Here is a 26,383-nt window from a genome sequence, read left to right as displayed (position 1 = left end):
TATACAGCCTTGTGCATTTGTGACCCTTGAGGACTGGCGGAGACATTTTCTCCCCATAATAGTTCTCCGTAATGTGGCAGATTATTCGGATCTCCTCGCTTGAAGGCAAATGGATCCTCAAGAAAGACTGAAACACTGACTCTTCCACCTCAGAAAACCTGTGATTTTGGGATCGGAAAACTGTTTTAGTCAATGTTCGTAGATTGATTGATCGTTGCTTATGCAAGGAGGTCCTGAAAGCCTGCCGTGTTGGAGAGAAGTCTGGGAACTGAGGACTTCATGCCATGTGATGGAGTCTCTTGTAGAAAGTCAGAGAAACGTGGCAAGTTGTATCTTTTGTCTGCTTATGTATAGGTGAGGGACCCCGCTGTATATAAATATGCGTACAGTCAGGTAGCGTTAAAGGGACAGTAACACATTAAACTACTCGGCCACTGCTAACCAGCATCAATAAAACATCATCGTCTGGAATTATAGCGCTGAAGCCTTTCATGGAGGCGGCCGTGATCAGAAATGTGGGCAGTTTAAGAACAAATCCTTAAACCGGAAGCTGATCGTTTCTCGGAGACTAGAGATTTATCCACTCGAGGATGATGTTTGAAGCTTTCATCAGAAAAGTAACATTATTACAGAGAATATGGGCTCAGATCTATCAGAGAAAATGGAGGAATTCCGATGTAAAATGGTAAATTCAGAAAAGAAAAACAGCTCATCAGAAATGGGGGAGAATGTTCCAGATTTAGCACTTTCCATTGGATCCCATTTAATAATCTTGAGAAATGTCTTTTTCTTTTTTTTATTTTAATGATTACTTCGGTGTTTATGAAGCTTTTGTTGTCGTTTCTTTTTAGGCGATAGTTCCTTTTAAGGGACCACATGGAATATGATGATATATGGTATACGCATGTATGTGATTGAATATGTATCTATGTCACGTGAGTGATACGTATAGTAACATTTTCACCTGTTTCATAGTGAGCCCTCTTACTGTAACATATATAATATATATAATAATATATATGTATAATAGAAGGCTAGTCCTACCCTCAAGTCTTTTTATTTAAAAAAAAAAAAAGTTCAGAGGGAGCGTCACGTCCTAGATTAATAATAAAAACCCTTAATATAGCGTTGAATACCATATATCGCTTGCGTAATTATTTTTACCATTTTTTAAGTTATTCCGATTTATATTTTTCAGCTCACATGGCTGACAAGTCATACAAAGCTTCCTTCTCTTCCCTGTAAGCCTCCGGGCGTTATATAGAACGTCGAGGCGTTCTGCGGGGCTCCTAGTTAAAGGGCCACTTTCATTCATGCACTGAATCGTACGTATATAATGATGCATATTAATATGTATAAGCATGAGTGTTTAGGGGGTCAGGCTCAGTGCACGAAGACCACTTTCCTTGTGTCGTTTTAATTAATGTTAATTAAGTAGCACTAAACAAGCTAGTAATAATTACCTTTAAACCCTTAGGGTGTCTACTACCTTGAAGGCTGGAGTCCTACAATCCCGATGTATACGTGTATTCATGGATAGTATATATGGAGTGTTTGTGCGTGCGTGTACCATATATGTAACACCCTGTGATGATTATTATTATTTTTTTCGGTCCTTGAGTACCGTTTAATTTTGCATTTAGATAATCACACGAGTCGTCGTAAAATCATATGGGTGTTTTCTATTTATGAAAAAAAAATATGTTGTAAAATTATAATAAAATTTATGCCAGAGTAACCATTAATCCCCTGTGGATTTTTGTTTCCCTTAGTCTTCTAGCTTCGTACGATGTGCTGTAAGAATATACAGGTTTTCACGCTTATGTCGGGCTCCAAGAAAGGGCGATATGCTGAAATGATGTAAAACGAGTCTGATTTTGCATAAAAAACTATTATATATATATATATTAATGTTTCTGACTCAATGTCTGATTAAAAAAAAAATAGGGTTCCCTGTAGCCAATTCTGAGTAATGCTGCTTTTTAGAGGTAGTGTGGGAGGGGCTTACCAGTAGCATGCTCCACCCACTTCCAGGCTATACCCCTCCCACAACATTCTGTATATTTATTTTGGGTGCACGGAGAGATGGGTGTTGGTAGTCCTTGGTGTATGGTATCTGGCACCGGTCCCAGATGAGGGGCAGCTGATGATGCCCTGCTATACCCCGGACACTTGGGGCAAACGGTCCCTTATCTTCTATCGTCTTAGTACCAGTTGTATGTTTTTAGACTAAAAACCAGAAAAAAAAACTATGCCACCAAGCATATGGACCTGGCATTTATTGAGAAGGGGTGTTTAATGTTAAGCCTGTCGTGCATAGGAGGTTTTGTGGTTTTTGAGGATTTCTTTTACCAGGAAAGCAATGTGGCTTTTTTATGTTTTTTTTTTCCTTGTAACTGGCTGCAAAATGCCACCCCCTGTGTAGTCGCAGGGGGCAAGGGGTTAAGTGTGTGTGATGGAATGCGGGTAGTGATACCGGGGATGTGTCTGGACATGCCCCGGTGACAGCAGCACATTATGCCGCTGCCAGTCACTTTGCCCTGGGAGGTAGTAAATGGAGGAAGCCGGGTCAACTAGGCAGGGCCGGGCAGGTCTGGTCATGTCAAAAAATTCTTGCCGATGAAAAAAGGGTTAAAAACCTGCAAGACCCGTTGTTTTGAGTCTATAATTAGGCTTTTCAGATTGTCCAACTGTAACGGGACGCATTGAATCTTACATAATAGGGGGAAATCTTGGCGAATCCGTTCGCTGAACGGGTTTAGGTCCCCCCGGTGTATGAATTCTGCCCACGGCTGGGCTGCCCTTCTCTAACTCCGGCAATTTATCATAGATGTCCGGTTTAAAAGGCTGATCTGGTGAAAGGTAACACTGGTTAGGGAAATTGGGAACCAGTGTTAACGTAGAACTTAATATAGTTGTAGCAGTAGAATGTATAGACCAAGAAAAAGGGCTGTGCGAAAATGGCCCAATTTATGACATCATCAGATGCAAGCAACACACCGTGATGACACAAAAGGGTAGAGACACCACTTTTTTACCTGATCTATACATATGAAGTTTATATAATAGACTTTACAGATGACATTATCTGTAGCGTTAAAAGCTTTGGGGTGGAATAAACGGGGTAGCCATTTACAGATATTGAAACAGAGGAATGAAAGCAACAGATCTCTGATTTAAAAAAAAACATTTGCTTTGTTATAATGATAGAGTCAGAAGGTATTCTCTTGCATTGTGCCATCGAATCAAACGTCCACCGAAACTGTCCCACCGTGAACCTAGAGGTCACTCCGTAGAAGGCGGTGGAGGATCAATCACGATCGCCTCTTGGAGATGATCAGATCCCGGGGTACATGCAGGGCAGGCATGTATGTAGTATGTAAAAAGCTTGATTGTGGGCTTGGCAGGCGCGGAGTTAACACCTCTAGATATCTGATACCGGGACAGCGGGCTGATAAGGTTACATTTCTTTGTTCGATCAAATGTAACACAAGGAAGGGATTACAAAATTATTTCAACGTCATGGCCGACCGCACCACCTCGTCCACAGCCTTTGGAGACCCAACCTGTGGCCTTTGCCCCTTTCCTGAAGGCCTTCCAAAGCTTCTAGAAGGTCAGTTTACCAAACCCCTGGTGGAACGCGGTTCATTTCCAAGTTGCCGATTGTTTCAATGTATTTTTCTTTGGCATAAACTGGAGTGTTCACTTATGTGGCTTTTGGCTACCAGTGTCATGGACCTGGCCGGTGGATTCCGAAGGACTCTTTTAGTGTTTTAGTCGAGGCGGATGTGGACATAACTCGGAGAGAAGCTGGAATTCGGTGAATAGACCATTCGTCGGCCATCTTTATGGAACAGAATACGAGCCAGACTTCTACATACAAAAGATGTCAATGGACGGGGGGGCGGTAACGGACTCCTAAATGGTAGACAGGAGGGACGTGGTAGAAACAGATGCTTGATAGGGACAGACACGGAAGGTGACTGTTCACGTAAATAATAGATTTGGTCTTGGAATATTTATACCGCCCGCTGCATTGTCTTTTTATGAGGTGCGGGTTTTGTAAAGGCTTGAAAGGCCGGTGTCGGTAACGAGGAGGAAGAATCTAAAAGGTTCCGTGCTTGAAGTGGAAACGGAGATGATCAGTGTAGGATAGGAGATCAGAGAGGAGGAAAACACTGAGGAACTGAAAAGGATGATGGGAGATCAGGCTAAAGAAGCTCTGGGGGCAACCCCCCCCCCTATGTGCACAGGTAGCCGAGCACCGATCCGGGCGTCCTTTTACCCCCGTGATTTAAGGATCACTGGTGGAGAACGAGGGGTAGGCCTACTTTGCTTAAGCTGAGACTGAACCCCACTGGCGTCCCGTGCGCCGGTCACCCCTCTGATTCTCAAAGGGTTAAGGAAGCCAAAAAACTAAGAGTACAAAGGAAGTCTTGATAAATGATGATGAGAATGAAGAGAACACAACATCAAGAACAAAATGGAGGAAGCGATGGATAGATGGAAGATGGACGTAATGGGGGCAATCGCAATGCAGCTTTTGGAAGGGCTTTTAAAATCCCATCACCCTCAGCCGGCCAAAATCCAGGTGCAACCTGCTCACATTTGTTCTCTTTATACACAAGCTGAGTGCAGAGGCTGCGGGGGGCTTTCGTGGAGACGATGACAGACGAGGCATTATAACCCCCCACGCCGATTACAGGGTGGCAGAAAGAAAACCCGCAGTCCGAAGCATGACAGCTCTGATCATCCTCGGATTTTAATTAAACCGGGGTCGCTGAGGTCACACGTGGTCCCCCCCCCCATTTCTTTACCTCCTGCATTAAATCGTTGCCTGGCTCTGTCTAATTACCCCAGGTGTAACTGAGACCCTGCTGGAAATAATTAGCTGACATCCGCTGAGAGAAGTGATGATCACGCAGGTCTCTAGGATTACACTGGGAGACTCGCAGCGCGCAATAACCCAACAGCCCTGAGTCCACAATGCCAGTCCATGCGCAGAAAGGACACGCTCAACACGGACCCCACCTGTAGTCAAGGAGTATACAAAGTGTAACCAGACCCCCACCTGTAACTGGAGACCCACGCTGCATCAAAATCATTACTGCTCAGCAGGATGCATTTACATACCTCCAACGTGTCTCTGTTCAGGAGTGACAGTCCCTATTTCCTCCCCTGATGCCCCTCTTTTCTAGGAGCGCAGAATGTTTGCCGGGTATGAGGGCATCGCAGGGTTCTACAGCCCTAAAAGCCCCAATAATGTGTACAGAAACAGCATATAAATCAAATTAAGCTGTTGATAGATCAGAAAGTAACCTATTTTTTATGTACCGGTAAATGGAACTTATTTATCTTTTTTATTAGCTATTAATATATACCATTTATTTATCTTTTTTATTAATATATACCTTTTCTGGCCCTCAAATCACACTAGGAGACACTTCCGTCTGGTTTCATTTATTTATTTTTTTGCTCCAGAGACATCACCCACAATTTAGGCAGATTGTCCAAAACCATTTTCCGACGTCCTCCAAGACGTATCGTGTAAGCCGCCCTCCCTCCTCCACATCGTGGCCCCGTGCCTCACTAATTATTGTCATTTATATATTTTTTTTGCTGTTTTAAATAAATTGTAAAAAAATATTTTTAACATTTTTGTTTCCCTTGGTATATTAAAGTTGGCGTTTGTGTTTTTTTATTATTATTATTATTAGCTTTAGTATTGCTTTCAGTGCAGCGTTAAACTTTAATGTTCATGGATATAGGCCCGTGATTACAGAAAACATCCCAAAGAAAATAATCAGATCCATTAAAATAAGTAAAAAGCCTTGCTTGTTGATCTATGGTTAAAAAACACAAAGCAACTGAAGGGCGGTGATGTCGCATCTCCATGGCAACAAACTAACACCCGCCATTTTGCCCACCACCATGGGTGTTTAATGTTGCACGTATGTGAGTTCATTGTACGTGAAGTGCCATGGCAAAGTCCCACACAAAATACTACATCTCCCCATGTGAGGGGTAATAGTCAATAAAAGTCTGCAGCCATTTTGTCTCCTGTGTCAGCCATCTTGTTTTATGTCATACAGCTCTAGGCTGTTAGTAAGTTACATGTCATAGCAAAGTATCGACTCGTTCCCAAGGTGGGCACTCGTAGAGTACATCTTCAGTGTAGCCGCTTTCACTGTACCATTGCTCTACTACTGGCTCTTCATTCACTTCTTCCCAAGATGGCTGATTGTCTGCCTGCACAAACCAAGAGCTTTCCATCCTTGGAGCCTCTTGCTGAGCTGCTTCCATCTCGTGGGAGACTGACATAGAGGAGTTCATAGCAGAAACTGCGCTGTCTCCCTCCCACCACATCGATATTAAGGCTGTTTGAAGATCAAGGTCGTCAAAATTGCTGCCGTAAAGAGGGTCTTCAGATGCAAAGAGCGTGTCTCCTTGTCGTTCTTGGACCCTTAGAGCTGGTAAAACGGGGCTTGGCTTCTCATGCCTGCGAGGCTGTTTGTACCCACAAGAGATCTGCTGTAGGTGGTGCTTGTTGGGGCAGTTGACTGTCTGATAGGGGTGGTGGGATGCCACTTTGCTGCTCCTTGGAGGATCATGGTGAGAGGTGGGCATCCGTCGCTTCTTCAGTACCCCATTCACAAACATGTCGGCGTAACGGGGATCCATCTGCCAGAATCCACCCTTTCCAGGTTCATCCTTTCCCCGAGGAACCTTCATGAAGCATTTATTCAGGGAGAGGTTATGGCGGATGGAATTCTGAAACAAAGGATAATAAACAATGGCGTTATGCGGATAATAAACCAGTAAAGGAAAGATAACTAGGTATATGTGCCAGAGCCAGTCCATCCATAGCTGACCCCAACCTGTATGTGGCCCTTTCTCAAGTCAAAAACAATCACATGAAATCTCAATCATAGTCTGACTACCAAAGTGAGCACTAGACTTATTTCCAACTCCAGGACTAAGTGGAGAATGCATTACATCATATCTTACAGGATACTGTCCATAGACAGACTTCCAGCACTGGGTAACCTGCTCGTTAGTGAATAGAATAAGGACTTCTCTCTTCTTTCTCTTCCCCCCCCTCCCCATCTTCTCTGGCCCAGGTATCCCATTTCCAGTACAGACAAAGTGCTCCATTATCCAGCTGTCTTTGAGATCACCGTAGAGAGCATATGTCAAACTATAGACAGGCTACCAATAAATATTTAAGCGGCCACAAGTAGGAATGGAACCCTCTGAGATATTCTGTATGAATACAAAAAAAACGGAGATATCTACCCAGATTTTCTCTCATATCTCCAACTCATGAGAACCCCCTTAACCAAAGTCTACACCTCAACCGATTTTGTTATTTTGTTAGATATCTTCAACATTCACTGGTTATCGGGCTACGAGTCCCATAATATTTTGTTAGCCCCTTTAGGTTGGTGAAGGTTATCAGGACCTGCTGTTTCGCAGACAGATGAAGGTCTGTATTTGGTTGGTTGGGTTTATCTTACCTGCCAGCTGGGGTCCGCATGTCGGTAATAACAGAAGTTTTGTGTAATCCAGTTGTATATGGCGGATAGGGTGAGCTTTCGCTGTTGGCTGGCTTCCATGGCCATGCAGATGAGGCTGGCGTAGGAGTAGGGTGGCTTGACATTTGGGTTGGTTCTATAGTCCACTTCCTGGGCAGGACTTGGTGACGAAGAAGGCAAAGAGGGCCAAGAGCTGGACCCAATGACAGACCTCTGTTTGCCGGGACGGGAAGACTGGCATGTGGCTGTATCACCAGCTGGAGGACTGCATGGACCATGGGAAGTACGCGGGGGAGGAGGGTAGGTTGTGGCGATGGAGGACAAGTCTGTACTTAGAATGGAGAAGTCTGTTAGCCACTGGAGGTTGGTGAGGCTGTCATCTTCCCGAATAAATTGTCCTTCCGCAGGATTTCGGTGATGGTGGGAAGCAGAGAGCACTGGCATTGTGCTGGCTTGGTAGAAAGATGATACTAGCCCTGTGAGGAGAGAAGGGCAAGTCAGTATAATCTCAGGGCAATGGGTTTTACTTAATTTAATTCCAGTAAACTCCCTTTTTTGAGGATCTGTAGGTCACTGTTGTAGGTGACATTTTGGGGGACATTTCCCTGCTCAAACATCACACTCAGTTTATGGAAATGCTAACAAAGTCATGTTTATTTAATGAAGTCCTTTCCCCCATAGACTTTCATGAGTCAAATGGTCCATGTGAGTGATTAAGACTGAGCCATTCTATCTTTTACCATAAGACAGTATGATAAGGTAACAGAGCGAGAACACACGCACATGACTAAAATCTAGCTGTCTGAAAACCATATATTAACCCCTTAAGGACAATGGGCGGTCCCTAAACCCATTGAAAACAATGCATTTTGAGCCTGTACATGTACGGGCTTTGTCATTAAGGGGTTAACATTATTCTGATAGATATTATGTAATTAATAAGAAGAATGAACTGCCCGTAGCTGGAGGATGAAATGATTTATAACGTTATGAGGTTACCAGGCCCTGCAATTAGCGCGAGGCTCTGCACAGCTCTACAGCCGCTTGTTTGCCGTTTGCTCCCCATTTAGCTGCTTCTTGCATAATGACCGTAAATATAGCAAGATTATTGTCCCCAGCGGGGCTTGTCACGGCACCGTCACCTCCCCCTGGACCTCACCCCGGAGACTGTTTGTTCTAATGTGTTCAGAACAAATAGCATATATTCCTGCTGCCAGAACGCCTGCCATCGGGTCACCCTGGGAGTGTTCTTATATCCGCGGAGTAACCCTTTCACTGCCTGGAAGAGATCACTAACCTACATGAGCCTGTCCTGATAACAAGCAATACAAACCAGCACCGTCTAAGCCTGTAATGATAATGTGCAGTCACATCCCCTATATTACATATAAATCAGTACTGGCCGAGCCGGTCCTGATAATGTGCAGTTAGATCTCCTATATTACATATAAATCAGTACTGGTCGAGCCGGTCCTGATAATGTGCAGTCAGATCCCTACGTTAGACACAAACCCAGCAGTGTCTAAGCCTGTCCTGATAATGTGCAGTCACATCCCCTACACTAGATATCAAACCAGTGCTGCCTAAGCCTCTCCTGGTACTGTGCAGTCAGATCTCCTATATAACATTTATACCAGTACTGGCTGAGCCTGTCCTGATAATGTGCAGTCACATCCCCTATTAGATATAAATCAGTACTGGCCGAGCCTGTCCTGATATTGTGCTGTCAGGCGATAACATGCATTATCTGAATGATCTCCTAGCGGTTCCTATGCAGGGCTTGATGTGACGACATCCCCCGGGATCATTACCAGGAGATCACTTACTATGTCACAGACTACCAGGGCAATCAACACAGGTGTACGGCTAGTAAAAAGTCATTGGCCCGTTTCTATACGGCAGAATCCACCTGATCAGATCTGTGTGACCCTTAACGCTTCATGTGAATATATATATGTATTTATATATGTATCCAGAATCTCTATACACAACACCAGCTGCCATGTCAATACGGTTTGGAATTCTCACACTTTAAGGGAGTTTGCACTGTGTCTGCATACATAAATAAGACGGTATATATATATATATATATATATATATATATATATATATATATATATATATATATGGATTATAAATATATATATGTACGTGTGTTTACATACATGTCTGAGTAACCATATCTAATCTCCCACACGCACCCGAATCATGTATGCATTCAGAATCAATAAAAAAAATAACTGTCCATACAAAATATACAATAGTGACGTTTCATTGCTATAATTTGAAATAATGCGTGTTTTGTATCAATGATGGTAGCAGCTAAAACACATATACGTTCACTACAGAAAAAAAGTTATATAATGTAAAAACTTCCTTATAATAGATAAAAAATAGAACTTAAGACACACAACTAGGTTTTGTTGATTATTTGTGTATTTATCACTCATACATATATACATACCTATATATATATATAATACCACTTTACATACATTATTACTATTATTATTTATTTTATTATTATGTTTTATTTTTTATAGCACCAACTATTTCCGCAGAGTTTCTTACAGTCCATACATTTAAAGGGTCTGATAAAACCAGAACCGACGGACTAAGACGCAGCGATACATTACGTATGGATTAAATACATATCTATATACATATATATATATCTTACCTGAGCTATACGGGGCTCTCGGATGAAGGGTATATAGTATACAGTGTGGGGCGGTGATCTGTGCCCCTGGATTACTTTGTAACACTGTTCCTCCTGAATCAGCTCTGTCACCTTACCTCTCTGGGGACCTCAGCCCTTTAAACAGATCTCTGGCCTCTGATTGGCTACCGGTTGCCTGGCGTTCGTTTTCACCCTTAGCCAATGAGGACGCAGAGATTCTCAAGTCTCAACTGTTAAGGGATTGTCAATAAACTCCTCCCCTGTCCTGGGGCAGCAGAGAAGACATGCTTTCTGGGCAGGTGGAATGTGACTGTTTCTGGATGGTTCCTGGCGGGGGGGGGGGGTATATTGGGGGTTAACTACCCCAGGCTATCGATGCAGATCTGAAATACAGTTACAATGTTAGCTTTACCAAACACAAACTTGCGAATCATTATATGTACAACTATGTATTTTTATGTATTTTTCTGCAATATATATGAAAAAATCATATATTGTAGCATCACCGATAAATTATACAAAATTAGAATTTGCAGCCGTTTCCCCTGCTCTAAAGACTCAAACCTTAATCAGTCGTTGGTCTCGTCTTAGATTCAGGAACCGCATGTCTATCCCATGCATGTTTAATACCCTCGCTGTATTAACCTCTACCACTTCTGCTGGGAGGCTGTTCAGTTTATATATCACCCTCTCAGTAAAGTCAAACTTCCCTACATTACACCTAACCCTCTAGTTATAGATTATGACCTCTTGCTCTAACATTTCTCTTCTCAAATAAACTTCCCCCTGTACTTTGCTAAATCCCTTAAACGTTTATATTTTTCTATCCAAACTAATCATCCGTATAATGATATTAACTGGTTAAGTGTCTTTAATGGGATTTATTTCAAGCAAAAAATACTACTTGAAAAATGATCTTGTTTTTTTAAATGTAACTGTTATGAATCAGGAATCATCCCTTGTTCAGAACACCTTAACCGGAGACATCCGTCTTAATCTGGGGAATGTCCCCAAAAACTTTAACGCACATGATAGGTGAGAAGTTCCTAGAAATTTACGTGGTGTCTCTGTAGACATTTCTCATTTCTATAGTGATAGTAGTGATGGTAGTGATAGTAGTGATGGTAGTGATAGTAGTGATAGTAGTGATGGTAGTGATAGTAGTGATGGTAGTGATAGTAGTGATGGTCAGCCCAGGGCTCCATACTACAGCCTGAGATGGTAAAATGATCGCTGAAGCTTGGGCTCTGACACCGGGGCAATTCTCCTGAAGGTTTCATGTAGGGGCCGATGCATTTTTTCACCAACCTTTGGGGTTTATGGCACGGATCCCATACCATTTAGAACGCGGGCTGGTGGGGAGAGACTCAAAGACCATATTAACAGGGCTGCCATCAGGGGGAGTACAATAAATAACACATTAAAAATAAGGAAAAATATAAGATCGTCCGTGACTCTAGCAATACGGTATTACGATTCCGGGGAACTGTGAGTCTTGTGGTTTTTACCCCATTCTTGATGTCTGGGGCTGCCTCCTTCACATTCAGCCCCGATGAGCACTGGTGCTTTACTCACTTGGTATAGATGAAATCCCTGCTTAAGTACAGGTGACTTTATCCAGAATATTTATCTCCTGGCAACTCATGTTGGCTATTTGGCCACCATTTGCGAGTCACTACAGAAGATTTGTACTTAAAGACGTAGTAGTAACATCACAGCAGATCTCACGTTCACATCGCCACATACCATTTTTTATACTAGTGACCCCTGTGAATGAAAACGCGTTGGGTCACGGGTCAGGCAAACAACCTCTGTTTCCATTCTAAAGACTATGGATTCCCATGGGGAGCACAGGTTATATTTACAACATTTATTTAGATAACATGGGCAAGAATTAAAATAACAGACCCTGTGACTATTCTCTTACACATTTTGCGTTATTCTATGGAATTCTGAACAATGAAAAAAATATAAAAAATCTAATATATGTAAATAACCCTACTTAACCCTTTGAAGGAACACTGGAAACTTATAAACCCCTTGGTTATTTACTGGGACACAGTGACACCTTGTGGTCATTTTGTAGTATTACAAATCTCACTGGGAGCATGTAGGATAATCACTGGGTTTGTGACATTGGTCGAGTGTAGAAGTACTATGATGGCGCACAAAACTCTTCAACTCTTTAACGATATCTATATTCATGCTCAAACTCCAATGTAGCACATGAGGTTTTACTTAACACAATAATTTCACCTGTGCTCTGGCAGGATAGGATGGAAGCATGTTTTAGAAGAAATTCGCAACATTTTGATATTTTTGTTTCATAAATAAAAAAATACACTATACACAGTAGTTTTTTTGAAATTTTCATTTAGTCTTTAGCTAATTGTATAAAAATCATAACTTCCTATTATGTTACAATAAAGACATTATACTTGAAATATGTCAAAGAACAAATTAATCGTCTAGATAGAACAGGGGGTTTAGTGCTTACTAGATCCGAGGCACCCAAAAAAATTACAACTATATACAAATCCTTTCAAAGTCAATAAAGTTCACTCGACTTCATCAATGGAAAAGGTTCTATTCAGTAAGAGCAGTAAAGATAAGAAATTCACCGCCTTGAGACGTTTTGTTAGTAGACACAGTATATACAGTATATACATTTAAAAAAACTGATATCAGTCATCCAAGACACCATCCAGTTTTTGTTTTTCAATCAAAAATACGTTTGTTTTTTTTGTTCTTCTAGATCAACAGTAACAAAGTGCTTATTTTGATGTCCATGGTTGATCTTGGAAATCCAGCGCTGCTCAAAATACTCCACTTCATGGAAAACGACAGAGGAAGTCCAGTCCGAGAGTGAAATTAAAAATGGCTCGTTTTAATGTGTAAAATAGTCTTGTTTTTGGGGTGGTGACCCGCAACCATTTCTTAAAAGGGCAATGAATAATGAACAGTCTTAATGTTATTGTTTGGTAATGCTTGTGTTGGAAGTCATCATATACTTTTATTCATGGTCGGCGACTAAGAGGATACCATGTATCGGTGTTGATGTGACGCTGCCGGGAACTCTCTGATGGGAGACGTGCCAACAGAGGATCAATATTCTTATTACTAGAAAACAGAACATATTTAACACAGTGATAACGCAAGAAGCCGCACGGAAAAAAGAGAGGTAAGACAATAACATCCGATTCAAACTAAAGGATATGAGCTTCCAGCATATGAGTTGGGGGGGGCATTAAAGGTGACTCTTGCTAGGGGCATTCCAAACTCAATTTGCCTCCTCTGTCATAAATAAATCATAAACGATATTTAAATTGAGGAGTCAAATCAGGAGAGAAGGGCGAGTCCATGCTGGGTAATGTTAATGTTACCTTGAAAAACGAAGCCCTTTAACAACACATTAACATTACATGTAGACAGTCACATGATCAATGCAAAGTTTTTTATTTAGGGATGATTCTAATCTATGGATAGCTGCCAACGGAACTGGTTTAGGCAGAACGTGTAGAGACATTATGACATCGCACATCATCCATATTAAAAAGTATAAAATAAAGAGAATATTGGATTCATTATAATAAAAAGAATAAAGCTTATATTTTATTAATACAGCTCACAATTAAAGCAGGTTTAGCAAACCAGGATAACCTAAACACTTGGAAGACCAAGTTCTGCAGTTTTTCTGTATAATAAAATACTCTGCGATCTTAAAAACAGAGTCCTAAAATACTTTAAAAAAAATAAAATAAAATAAAAATATGAATTTTGCTACTTATTTCCTATTATAGGAGTCAGCCAGCAATAAGGATTTTTGTCATACAGAACGGGAAATATTACTATTTGTTATGAATATGATTTTCCAAAATGTGATTTACGCCATAGACGGCAGAATGACAGCAGAACTGATCTGATATAAAGGCTGAAGTATTGGCCTACTGATCAATGGTTGTCCTGGGATCCCAACAACAACAAAGTTACTATATACGAGCTTTACCGTTGACTGGTTAATAGTTGCCCTAGAAATCCTAGCCTGAGGCGATAGTTACCAGTTCTTGTGTTATTGGGGTTTCTTAGTTACCTATAGGCATCTCCTTGTATTCGTGTGAGTGTGTGTACGTTTAGGATGAGTTAGTGATTTTGGTTTGCATGGTTATAACCAAAATATTGTTCTCTAGGTTCCACCTTTCAACCAAGAAAACGGCTAGTAGTTTACAGTTGATACAGTTACTATTTACATAGCAACCTATCAATATTATAGTAAAAAACACCTTAAAAAGAACCATACACCATGCGCTAGTGGAGCTACAATCCTGGGCCTGACTGTGCCTGGATCCAGAGGGCTTCACATAGACCTGTTTGTATTATAGACCAGAATCCTTCCCACCATACCTGGCGGCTTCTGGGCTCCGGCAACCCGAGCCTTCCCTTGTGGGAGGCGGCCAGGGCTGTCCACTGATGTCAGGGGGCGGACCCGTGATGTCGGTGGGAGTTCCCCTGATGTCAGTGGGAGATCCCGCGCCTTTTATTGGATTAGAGATGCTGACCATGGAGGAGGAGGTGACTGGGGCGGCCCCGAAGGTAAATACAGCAATGCCTTGGAGCATGGACTGCTTCCACAACCACCGAACATGGAATGATGAGCAGAGACTTCCCTGGTAAGTAGGCACATGGGTCTGTCGGTCAGTGGCAGACAAAATCACGTCAGGAGATAGTATTTACAAACCTGCGCATCCAGGCAATTGCTGAACCTCCGAGTGTTTTCCAGACAGAAGTGAAGTAGCAGATATGAACAGACAGAGGTCAGATCTGTGCTGGTTGGAACTGATGTCCTAAAAATCACGTCCTAAACGTTTCAATTCTCTGGACACCAATTTTGGGTCAAACCCCGGTAAGAGGGCTCAACGAGTTTACGTATCCATGAAAACCTAGCTAAAATCATACAAAGCATTAACAGGCAGCAAGTTCCCCGGTCGTGACATTTCAATGAATGGTCAAAGTGCGTCCGTCACAAAGGGTCTCCTCGGGACCCTCAATGACACGTCACAAGTGCTGAGAGGGAATTCCATGGCTTCGTTATAGAGGGACGCAGAAGAGGGGGCTTTGCAATCACTCCTAGCATTTCCCGGCACTGTTGTTCACTTGGGAATCTGCAGATGCCCCCGATCTCCTCCGTGAGCGACTTCTAAAATATTTCCTCTCTGATAAACAAGTTTTAGAACGATGGGAATCTTCAAACCGAGTGCAGACTGAGAAAACCGGCTGTGTGAATGGTCTCGTGGATGTCGAGGTCGGCTTTACTGGTAAAGCATTTGCCGCATTCCGAGCATATGAAGGATTTGTCCCCCGTGTGGATCCGCTGGTGCCGCGAGAGATACAGGCTTTTGGTGAAACATTTCCCGCACTCCGAACAGGCGAACGCTTTCTTTCCCTTGTGGTTCCGTTGATGCGTGACGAGGTTAGCCTTTTGGCTGAAACACTTGCCGCACTCGGAACACACAAATGATTTTTCCACGGTGTGGATGGTCTCGTGGATGTCCAGATCAGACTTGCTGGTGAAACATTTGCCGCATTCTGAGCACAGGAAGGATTTGTCGGCGCTGTGAGTCCTTTGATGTCTCACCAGGTATAGGTTTTTGGTGAAACATTTTCCGCACTCCAAACACGCAAAGGTTCTCTCCCCTTTATGGTGCATTTGGTGAGTTACCAAGTTGGAGATGTCACTGAAGCATTTCCCGCACTCCGAGCAAATGTAGGATTTGTCCGCGTGGCCCGCCTCGTGGGCCGATAGGTCGGACATACTCGCGAAGCCTTCCCCGCATTCTGCACATATGAATGACTTCTCTTCTTTGTCAGGGGTCAGGTGCTTATCGAGATGCTCTAATAGACACGCGTTCTTAGTAAATCCGATCCCACACTCCGGGCATTTATAAGGTGTATCCTCAGCGTGGGTTTTGTAGTGTCGAACCACGTCAGAATTCTTGATGAAACCCTTCCCGCAGATCGTACACAGGAACGGCTTCTCTCCCGTGTGTGTCCTTTCATGGACGATGAGGTGCGACCTTCTGCTGAACACTTTGTGGCACCGAGAACACGCGAATGGCTTCTCCCCACCGTGACTCTTGTCGTGCGATATGAGCTCGGATTTCCGCTTGAAACATTTGCCGCATTCAGGGCACGTATACGGTTTCCCTCCCGTGTGAAGCTTCCGGTGTCGGACGAGCTCGGATTTCCGGGCGAAGGATTCCCCGCATTCCGGGCAGACTAACTGAGCCGCTCCTACGTGCGTCCTGTGGTGTACAACCAAATGCGACATGCTGATGAATCCCTCCCCGCATTCCGAGCACAGGAATGGCTTCTCACCTGTGTGCGTCCTTTCGTGAATAGTGAGGTAAGACTTTGACTTGAAACATTTGCCGCATTGCGAGCAAGCGAACTGTCCGCTGCCTTCATGCATCCTCTGGTGCTTTAAACTCTGAATGGCCGAGGAGAAGGTCTTTCCGCATTCCGGGCACGGAAACGATCTCTTCGCGGGCCGAATCCTCGGTTGTTGGGAAAGGTCGGGCTCGCGAGAGAACTGGTCTTCGCGTTTGATAAACCTCAGACTGACATCCATGCTGGGGTCGGCGTGATGACGAATGAGGCTTGCGTTAGAGGCCAAGCTTTGCTGTAACTTAGGGCAATCATACAGGCTTCCCTCGTAACCTTGTAACGTCATCCAATCTGGGGAAAGATGGACAAAAGATTGAACTTTCTAAAGGCCTAAAGGCCCCGGTGGTATTCATTTCAGACAAATTAAAGGAAAAGCGCACACATACAGGCTGTTGTGGTTAAAATGTTGTGGCTAAGCTGATTTGCTGATTGTCAGGGAACCTGTGAGGTCCAAACTTGTTCCCGCTGCATTCGTATAATAAATATTCCGCACTTCTCTACATTTAGACAGTTGCTGAGGGACACTTTTGATTTAGAGACAGGACTTTGTAAAGACTTTTATGTGACTTTATGACCCATTATTAGCTATTTATGTCTTTATAAGTGAGATTGTGTAAATACACTGCATCATTCTTCTACTAAACACATTTTGTGATGTTTCCATACACATCTCCCTGTCTTCAGTTTGTATTATGAAGGCTTTGCCCCTGACAATGCATAATGAAATATCCTTCCTCTTGGTTGTTTTATGCTACCTGGGTGGTGTTTTCACTTATATATATATTTATATATATATATATATATATATATATATATATATATATATATACATACATACATACACACATCTCCCCTTTCAGGTTCCTAGCGAAACATACTAAGGTAGAAAGAGAAGAAAGAAACCGCTTGTTAACCCATTACTCACTTATACTGTTAATTATAGGAGGTCCGTCCTCAATTTGCCAGTGATTTGTTGTGTAGGGCTCTTGTCCGCTTTCAACCTTTGTAATAACAGCGGGCTTCATATAAGCATGTCCTGTATAATTACATATTGAACAATTTAACAGTAAAAGGTTAAATACAGGAGGCATTTAAATATGCACGTTATTTTGTTCTTTTAAAAACATTTTAAGTACATTTCTAAGTGACCCCAAACTTTTGAACGGTAGTGTAATTATATATATATATTGAGCAAGGCTGGTGAGATTTTCTATTTTATGAATTCTAAATGAAGTACTTATTACTCACCCATATTGCTCACTATTTGAGACGTCTCCTCGTCGTGCCAGCAATCAGATACATAAGGATCTTGCCCTTGTTCAATCTTGGATATAACCTCAGGTTTTATAAGAGCCAGACCTGTATATATAAATATTAAAGATTTCTATTATTAAGAATTTCAAATACAATTTCCAAACAGATGTCTTTTCCCCATTTCTTTTTCCTTAGGAAGCAATGGCCTTACCCAGAGAGCAGAGGATCTGGTAATGCCCCATCATAACATCTTTATAAAGCTCCTTCTGTTCTTTCTTCAAGACGTCCCATTCCTCCTTGGAAAAGTAAACTGCGACTTCATGAAACTCGGATTGTTTCTGAAAGAACAGATTCTCCAGTTAATGCTCCTCGTTTTATTTTGAGGATCAATTCTTGTTTTTTAATAAAAAAAATATCACGTCATTCCTTCTGCTTTTATAATTTAATTAATCAGAGGAGCAAAAGGGGTTGGAACATTAATAATACAATATTTTCAGTAGTAGGTACAGGGAATATTGATACTTTTTGCAACAAAGTAGCAGTAAGTGGTCTTATCACTATAGCAACCAACGGAATGGTCCAATCAGCAGAAACAATCCATTGGTTGCTAGGGTGATTAGATCACTTTTCACTCTTCATAAATACCATTCAATCACAGTGCTGAACAAGGCAGGTTCATTCTGGATTAATCCTAAGAATAAAGCAAATATTTACTGCATAATATGATTCCTTTTACAATTTTGTACATTTTTTGGGAAATGAAAAATAAAATATCAATAGCATTTATGAATTTACTATTTAGTTAGAAACGTATTAATTATTACTAAAGCCAGTATTTCCAGTACCAATCAATAAAGTACCCCTCCTCCACAACGAGAATGATATTAAATAACCTGCAGCCACCCCCCACCCCCCAAAAAAATTAGCAAATGATAAATCCTTGCAAAAATCACTCATACCAGCTCATACTTAAGCTCTTGTTCCAATTTGGTCTTCTTGTCTGTGTCATTGGGGGGGTACTCGGCACCGTTGTACACGGATCTCCTGTACGTGGTCACATAGTCTATGATGGGGTCGGTTTTCTGTAGGGGCCAGCCATGAAGAGAATGTCTTTGTGTGGACGCCTGGCGGGGAACCGAATATTTCAATGGAGTGAAATAAGGAGTTCTGTAGAGCTGGTCGTGGTGAATATTCCAAGGATGGGTTTCAGGATCCAGTTCATACTCAGGACACTGACAGCATTTGTCTTCGGTCTCGGGAACCGGCTCCATGGATGTAGAAGCATCAACCATGAGTAGTCTCGTTGAAATGTAGGGAATGGACCTCTCGGTGCTGGCGTCTTTCGGGTGATAATCATTGTTTGGACAAAATTCTTCCTCCTCTACAGTAACAAGCATCAGCGGGCTACCGTCCACGTAACTGCCGTCGGACCGGTCCTGTTCGCTTTCCTGGTCTGAGCCGATACATTCTTCAAACATCTCTGCCTCACCTCCGCCGGACGCCAAAGGAGCATCATCTTCCTGGGCGTCGGAGGTCTCCATGTTTGGGAATACGGTTGGCAAAGCTTCTGCTCCGAGAATTAATTTGCCATCATCAGTGACGTCTCTTTCTGGGTCAAAATGGTCAGAGCGGAGAAGAAAGAACCCGCCGGTTCTCGTTCCATCTGGAACCTGTTGAGCGAACGAATCGACGTCTCCGAAATTCTGTCCGATCTGCTGAAGCCAAGGCTTTACGTTGTCGAGGTTTTGAGGAAAGCCATGCATTATATCTCCTCTGGAACTAATTGCCCGCCGGGTGGTGTTCTTGCATGACTTACTCCTGTAACAACACAAGTACAACATTATCTTGGGTTTAACTGAAAACTCAATGTCTTCCACCAAATTTATTAATACAGACTGAGTACCTTCATGTGCCACTGTCCTTATATATATATATATAATTTACCGGTAATATAAGCTGATGTCAAAATTTGCATGCCAGCAATACATTTTTAGAAGCCATGGTTACACGATGGCTTGGATTTCTCCAGCTCTGTGGTTATCAACCAAAAAAGAGACGTACGTGTCATCGTGATGTGTCATTTTGCTTAAAACAACAGAATAGTATGAAAAAAAATTCTATTTCATTTAAAACCAAGTGACTGATAGAGCTAACAGTCTCCCTGCGCGTCTCTCTCTGAAATCAAGAAGGATGTGCAAAGAATGTCAAGCGCCTCACGGAGTTAAATATATTAGTGATATAAAAACACAAAGGAAGACATCATCTCGTATTCTTTTCCCCGGATATACGGGGCAGGAATTCGGTGGGTTCCTCTTTCTTAAGTTTCCCTTCCTTTTAAATATATTTATATAAATATATAATAAATATATATAAATATATATATATATATGGATAAGAGTGATCTATAGATATACATTATATTAACACAGATTCCACATCTGGCTATTAGGGTTTATTGAATGATTGATTAAAGCATGCTTTTGTTACAGGTGAGTGAATCCAGACATGCAAATAACATGTATGTACAGGGATGTGTATGTTGAATATTTAAAGGCATACACACACATATATATATATTTATGTGGGTGCTTTGAAATATATAACATCCAAAATCATAATTTCAGAGGATTTAAAGTGATATAAAATAACTGAGATCAGACCATACCTTTTTTGGAGCCACCACTAGGTCCAGAAAGCAAAGTCAACCCCGATTGGCTGATTTCTGGTTCCAATCATAACTGTGCATGTGAGGGATTCTGGGAAATGTGGTTCTATTTCTCTATAACTGCTATCTTTATAGAACTTTATGAACCACAAGTACCAGGGATCTGCTGGGTGATGCAGTAGCCAATCAGAGCAGAGCTCTGTAAGCATCCTTTCCCTCCCCTTATCCCCTGCTGTATCTATAGCAGATCTGCTTTGTTACATTGTATCAATAATATTTCCCTCCCCACACCTAAAGAATCATCTGTAACATATACGCATATCATGTATTACGAATGGGGCCGATCTGCCGGCGAAGTCTAAAAGATCAAGGTTACCCGGAGCCAAAGAGCCGCCGATAGAAGTAAATGAGTAAATACTTAAGAAATCTGAAATAAAGAAGAGGGGGTCGCTGTATTAATAGAGGGGTTATTTATGTTAAGTTAATGTTTAGCGGTATATATAACATATACGCTGTAATACAGTCATATGTAACATGTAGATATTTTAAAAGAAGCCCACCCACATTTTTATGTTTCGGGGTCTTTGAGAAATCGAGGATAATAATAAAATTTATTAACGTTGAAGACGGAGAATCCCCTAGAAGAGGAAAGTGATAACTGGCGTCATAATACAAGAGATACGGGAGGGACATCTTCACCCGGTAATCAGCGGATCCCGCACCTCCCGCTGCTTTAACCATGCCTTGTTCTAAGGGTGTGGCTACAGGCGTGGCTCAGGGGCGGGGTTTTAAGAAGTTTTAACGTGACTGTAACCTATTGACAGCTGTTTCTGTAACTGGGTGGGGCATTAAGAAGAACGTGTAAGAAGGAATGTATTTTATTTACCCCGTTTAATTTATAAAGCCATTTCCTGCTGTCTCTATACACATTATCGGGGCTTTTAGGGCTACCCAGCAAACATTCTGACCTCCTGGAAAAGAGGGGTATCAGGGGAGGGGAAAAGGGGGATCAAGGGAGGAAAGAGGGGGGGTCAGGGTAGGAAAGAGGGGTATCAGGGGATGAAAGAAGTGGCATTAGGGGAGGAATGCAGTCTGATCAGACCCTTAGAATGTAGGGACTGTAATAGGCGCTGCGGGAATTGCTGGTGTTGTATATAAAATAATATCAAATCTCACCAAACAAGAAACTCATGAGATCCTTACTTGCTGCTAGACAGCCGCATCACCCTCTCTAACATAATAATCAACATAACATGAAAATGGGGGGGGGGCATATTTGGGGACTGTCCCAATAAGTCCAGGACAGTTGGCATGTGCAACTGTGTGAGCGCCTATAAATAATTTGTTTTAATAACAAGACTCCTCATAGGAGGGAAAGTAAGGCATCCCGCATAAATATCTGCTTTGAAACAGGTAACTAAACCTTTATAATAACAAAGCAGCGCTCCCAGCAGCTATTGGCCGGAGAAGGCAAGGGGCGGGCTAATTGGGACCTATTGCGCAGTTGCCTGGCCTGTATGTCGTCATCAGAACGCGTCCGTTTTTTGTGGCATGTAGGGAAATGTAGTTCGATTACTTTGAAAATCAAAAGACCCGATCATGAAAAGAACTAGAACTCCCAGCATTCCTTTCCCCTAACCCCTTCGTTAGCTCATCCAATCAGCGCACTTCTTGTTAGCGCTCGCTCTATCCTCCTTCCTGACTCCAAACAGCTTCTTTCAATAATAAGGTATGATTTTATCTTAATTGCTGCTTTAGCCATGTTTAATATATTTTAGTAATTGTGTGTAGACGGCGTATTGTTATCCGGCTGTATAATTTCAGGAATACTCGGTACTGATCTACACGCACAGTCTAAAGTTATAGCTTAAATTATTAGAATCGATTATTTGCAAATTAAAATAATATATGCTAAAATAAATAAATAAATGCAGCGTTACCAGGTATTACTTGTTGAAAGTGCTGATGAAAACTGAGCAACACTTTATTATTGAAAACCCCTCTTCCGTTTATTGTCATCAGTGTATCTGTCATACACTGTGTTATATATATATATACACACACACACCCCCATCTTATAACCAGCAGTTATTATATAAGGGCGGGATACCGTATCCTGGATACATCAATAATAATGATATAAAGAGATTTAACTCCCGAGTCGCTATGGTAACATCATGACGATCTCTGTTTATGTTGCATATAGTGGAAACGCTTTGACTCTTGTGTGTAAAGCTATGTGCGGATCACAGGAACTCACAAAAGTGTTTCCATGGAGATTAATCTATTGATTAGGTATTATCAGTGACGTATCCTGGCCTAAAGTGATCAGATAGCCCTCTTGGGTGATCAGGCCCCCCCGGTACGCTGCTGCTCTTCGGGCCGGTTACAGGGGTCCCCAACCTGCCCACTTACACTATGGAGGCTGTGCCAGCTCAGCATAACCTCTGCAGACTACATTAATGCGGAGGGGGCGGCTGGGAGTGTTGCCTTTGAGAAGCACCAAAGGTACATACGTTACTGATTGTTGTTTACTGTTTTATGCGTGCGCTATTATTGCGTAGCGTTATATTTAAGGCTAACATGTGCGTTAGAATGTTTGCTGGATACATTTCAATAAAAATATAAAATGCAAAACTAACTAGATGTTGTAGAATGGTATTAAAATGATATTCATACGCTCTTCCAGGCCATGGGCAAGAAACACAAGAAGCATAAGTCTGAATGGAGGTCCTACGATGCCGACTATTCGGACACACTGCTCGAAAAGCCCTTAAAGCTGGTCCTTAAAGTTGGTGGCAGTGAAGTGACCGAGCTGTCAGGATCAGGGCACGATTCCAGCTTCTACGACGATCGTTCGGATCACGAACGCGACCGCCACAAAGAGAAGAAGAAAAAGAAGAAGAAAAAGTCTGAAAAGGAGAAAGATAAGTACTTGGATGACGAAGAAAGGAGGAGGCGGAAGGAAGAGAAGAAGCGGAAGCGGGAAAAGGAGCATTATGATTCCCAAGACGAAACAGAATATTTTGAACCTGTGAAAAAAGTCGAAGCCGATTCACCCGTTCATCATCCGGTGACGGCGCCTAGGGTGCAGCAAACGGAGACGGAAAAAAACCCAATACAGCAGCTTCTGGAACATTTCCTCCGCCAGCTGCAGCAGAAGGACCCGCACGGATTCTTTGCCTTCCCTGTTACCGATCAGATTGCGCCCGGCTATTTCATGATCATAAAGCATCCGATGGATTTCAGCACCATGAAAGAAAAGATTGACATGAACGAATACAAATCGATCACGGAGTTCAAGGCCGACTTTAAACTGATGTGCGACAACGCCATGACCTACAACGGCCCGGAAACGGTCTACTATAAGTTGGCCAAGAAGCTGCTTCACACGGGCTTCAAGATGATGAGCAAGCAAGCCGCTATTTTGGGAGCGGAAGAGGCGCCGGTCGTCGAACCTGCTCCGGAAATAATTGTGCCTATTCCGATAGAGACTACAAAAAAACACAAAAAGCCTCCCAAGGAGATTATCCCCTGTATTTTCGAGCCGGAAGGGAACGCCTGCAGTCTGACGGACAGCACCGCGGAAGAACACGTATTGGCTCTCGTTGAACACGCGGCTGATGAAGCCCATGACAAAATCAACAGACTCTTACCAAACTCCCGAATAGGCTACCTAAAAAAGAATCCGGACGGCTCGTTACTCTACACTGTCGTCAACTCCGATCTGGACGGTGAAGAGGAGGAAACTCATCCGGTGGACCTGGGCTCGTTGTCAAGCAAGCTGTTACCTAGTTTTACAACGCTGGGGTTCAAAGATGATCGCAGACACAAGGTCACCTTTCTGAACAGCACCAGCACGTCCCTGTCCTTACAGAATAACACCCTGTTCACGGATCTCAAACCCGATGAGATGGAACTGATGTATGCCGGTTATGGCGACGACACGGGGATACAGTGCGCGCTGAGCCTACAAGAGTTTGTAAAAGACTGCAGCAGTTATGCCAAAAAGATGGTGAACGACATGCTTGATCAGATGACTGGGGGAGATCATTCCAAAGCCATTTATCAGATTAAACAGAGGAGGAACATGCAGATGAACCTCCCTGAAGATCTAAAAGTGCCTCTGTTAATGATCAAAGAGGAGCCCCGATTACATCCTCATTGCCCAGACCCTTCCTCTAAACACATGATGATGGGAGAGCCGCTGAGGGACTGTAACAGCTCAGCTCTTGATTTTATAGCCATAAAGTCATACTCTGATGTGTCCCTTGACATGTCCATGCTGAATTCTTTGGGTAAAGTCAAGAAGGAACTCGACCATGATGATGGTCATCTAGGTTTAGATGACCACACTAAACTGTTGCACGACTTCCACGACGTCCACGCTGACAGGGTCGGATCTCGGCTATCGTCGAATATAAGCTCCTTGTCTAACAGCTCGGACCGAGATCACCATCACCATCTCGGCAGCCCTCGCCTCGGCATTGGGGAACAGCAAGACATTCCTGACCCGTACGAATTCCTTGAGTCTCCAGACCCTGACAGCACCAATTAAATTGTGTAAATATTTTTGTAAGATGTTCTTGTTTTGTGTCTGTTACCCCAAATCTCATTAATATACCATTTCTGTGTAGTCCCGAGCAGTAGAAAATATTTAAGGCATTTTTCTACTAGTCTGACATTTATTCATTGTAAAGATATATTATCTTTAAAACACCTATATTTATAATTATCCCTATATAGGTTAGGAGTGTTGTAATTAGTCCAATTTTCCTTTATTAACAATGGCCATTATTAAGTAAAAGCTTGTCACATTCATTTGGACAATATTGTGTGGTTATTGAGTTAACATTCTCAGGATCATTATTACACCAGACAGACAGATCTGCTAATCCGGCCAATAATTATCTTTGAAACCCTTCCTAAACATATGGTATGGATCTTCTTTCTGAAATGCAAGCATTCCGGTATACCTTCACGCTGAATATCAAGGAATCCAGATTTTTGCACTTTTTTTTAAGGGAAGTTCTTAGATTTATCAAGATCCGTGGAATATGGCCTTATAGGGGGACATATTGTATAGGGGCATTGTTAGTTCAATTGTAAGCTCTAGTGGACAAGTTGTTGAAAATAAACTATTTCCCCCAGCTGTAGATAGGTCGGTGAATGCCATGGAAAGATACCCTTTTTTTGTGATACAGTGACAAGGAAGCTGAAGAGGTGGCCGTGTTCCAGGAACATCGCCAACTGTGATCAACACAATAAGTAAGAAGGCAGATGAGGCACTGTAATAATTTTTGACACCGCCTGTTTTAAATGACAGATTCCAGTGTTTTATTAGAACTTTATTGGAGGGTCCGCTTTTTGTCAGTATCCATGGGTAGGAAGGGGAACGGACAGAGTGGATTAGTAGATCTGCTTGGAACAGAATGTCATGTACCTTTTCATGTTTTCTACATCGTAGACATACGAATTAAACAAAAAGTTTGAAAGAAAACCTTGTATATCGTGAAATGTTAGTAACATGCGGGGATGTCTCCGTTTTGAGATGGGATCTCTAGTTAGATTTTGTGATTCTACTGCTTTTTCGTGTTGGCAAAATAAAAAAGGAGAAAAGGCAAGCAAGATTCATTGGCGGTGGCCAGGTAAGGAGGCATTAACCCGCCGACTGAGTTTTGAAATCAATTGTTTTTTTTTTTAAACTGTACAAGTAACCCAACGATTTAACCATCTAGAAACAAGACGCAGCATTAGCATTAGGTATTATACTGCTGTCATCCACAATAAGAGGTAGTAAGGACATTA

The 26,383-nt window shown here is 42.3% G+C and overlaps 3 protein-coding genes across 3 annotated transcripts; 1 reads left to right on the top strand and 2 right to left on the bottom strand.

The window, feature by feature from the left end:
- Positions 1–5,448: 5,448 nt before the first annotated feature.
- Positions 5,449–10,309, bottom strand: LOC128501770 (forkhead box protein J1.2-like). Its single transcript, XM_053471376.1, has 3 exons — positions 10,216–10,309; positions 7,518–8,011; positions 5,449–6,771 (listed from the first exon to the last, which is right to left on the bottom strand). The coding sequence occupies exons 2-3, from the start codon at positions 7,977–7,979 to the stop codon at positions 6,118–6,120; spliced, it is 1,116 nt and encodes a 371-aa protein (XP_053327351.1). The 5' UTR covers positions 7,980–8,011; positions 10,216–10,309; the 3' UTR covers positions 5,449–6,117.
- Positions 10,310–15,457: 5,148 nt separating this feature from the next.
- LOC128502256 (zinc finger protein 432-like) lies at positions 15,458–19,991 on the bottom strand. Its single transcript, XM_053472014.1, has 6 exons — positions 19,972–19,991; positions 18,870–19,728; positions 18,122–18,248; positions 17,905–18,015; positions 17,582–17,692; positions 15,458–16,947 (listed from the first exon to the last, which is right to left on the bottom strand). The coding sequence occupies exons 1-6, from the start codon at positions 19,989–19,991 to the stop codon at positions 15,458–15,460; spliced, it is 2,718 nt and encodes a 905-aa protein (XP_053327989.1).
- A 2,220-nt stretch (positions 19,992–22,211) lies between these two features.
- BRD9 (bromodomain containing 9) lies at positions 22,212–26,075 on the top strand. Its single transcript, XM_053471066.1, has 2 exons — positions 22,212–22,304; positions 23,265–26,075. Exon 2 carries the CDS (start codon positions 23,268–23,270, stop codon positions 25,131–25,133), a length of 1,866 nt encoding a protein of 621 aa, XP_053327041.1. The 5' UTR covers positions 22,212–22,304; positions 23,265–23,267; the 3' UTR covers positions 25,134–26,075.
- Positions 26,076–26,383: the final 308 nt, after the last annotated feature.

The sequence above is a fragment of the Spea bombifrons genome, chromosome 7 (assembly GCF_027358695.1).
Source record: "Spea bombifrons isolate aSpeBom1 chromosome 7, aSpeBom1.2.pri, whole genome shotgun sequence".
In the NCBI taxonomy this organism is placed as follows: domain Eukaryota; kingdom Metazoa; phylum Chordata; class Amphibia; order Anura; family Pelobatidae; genus Spea; species Spea bombifrons.
This window is presented reverse-complemented; position numbering and strand designations above follow the sequence as displayed.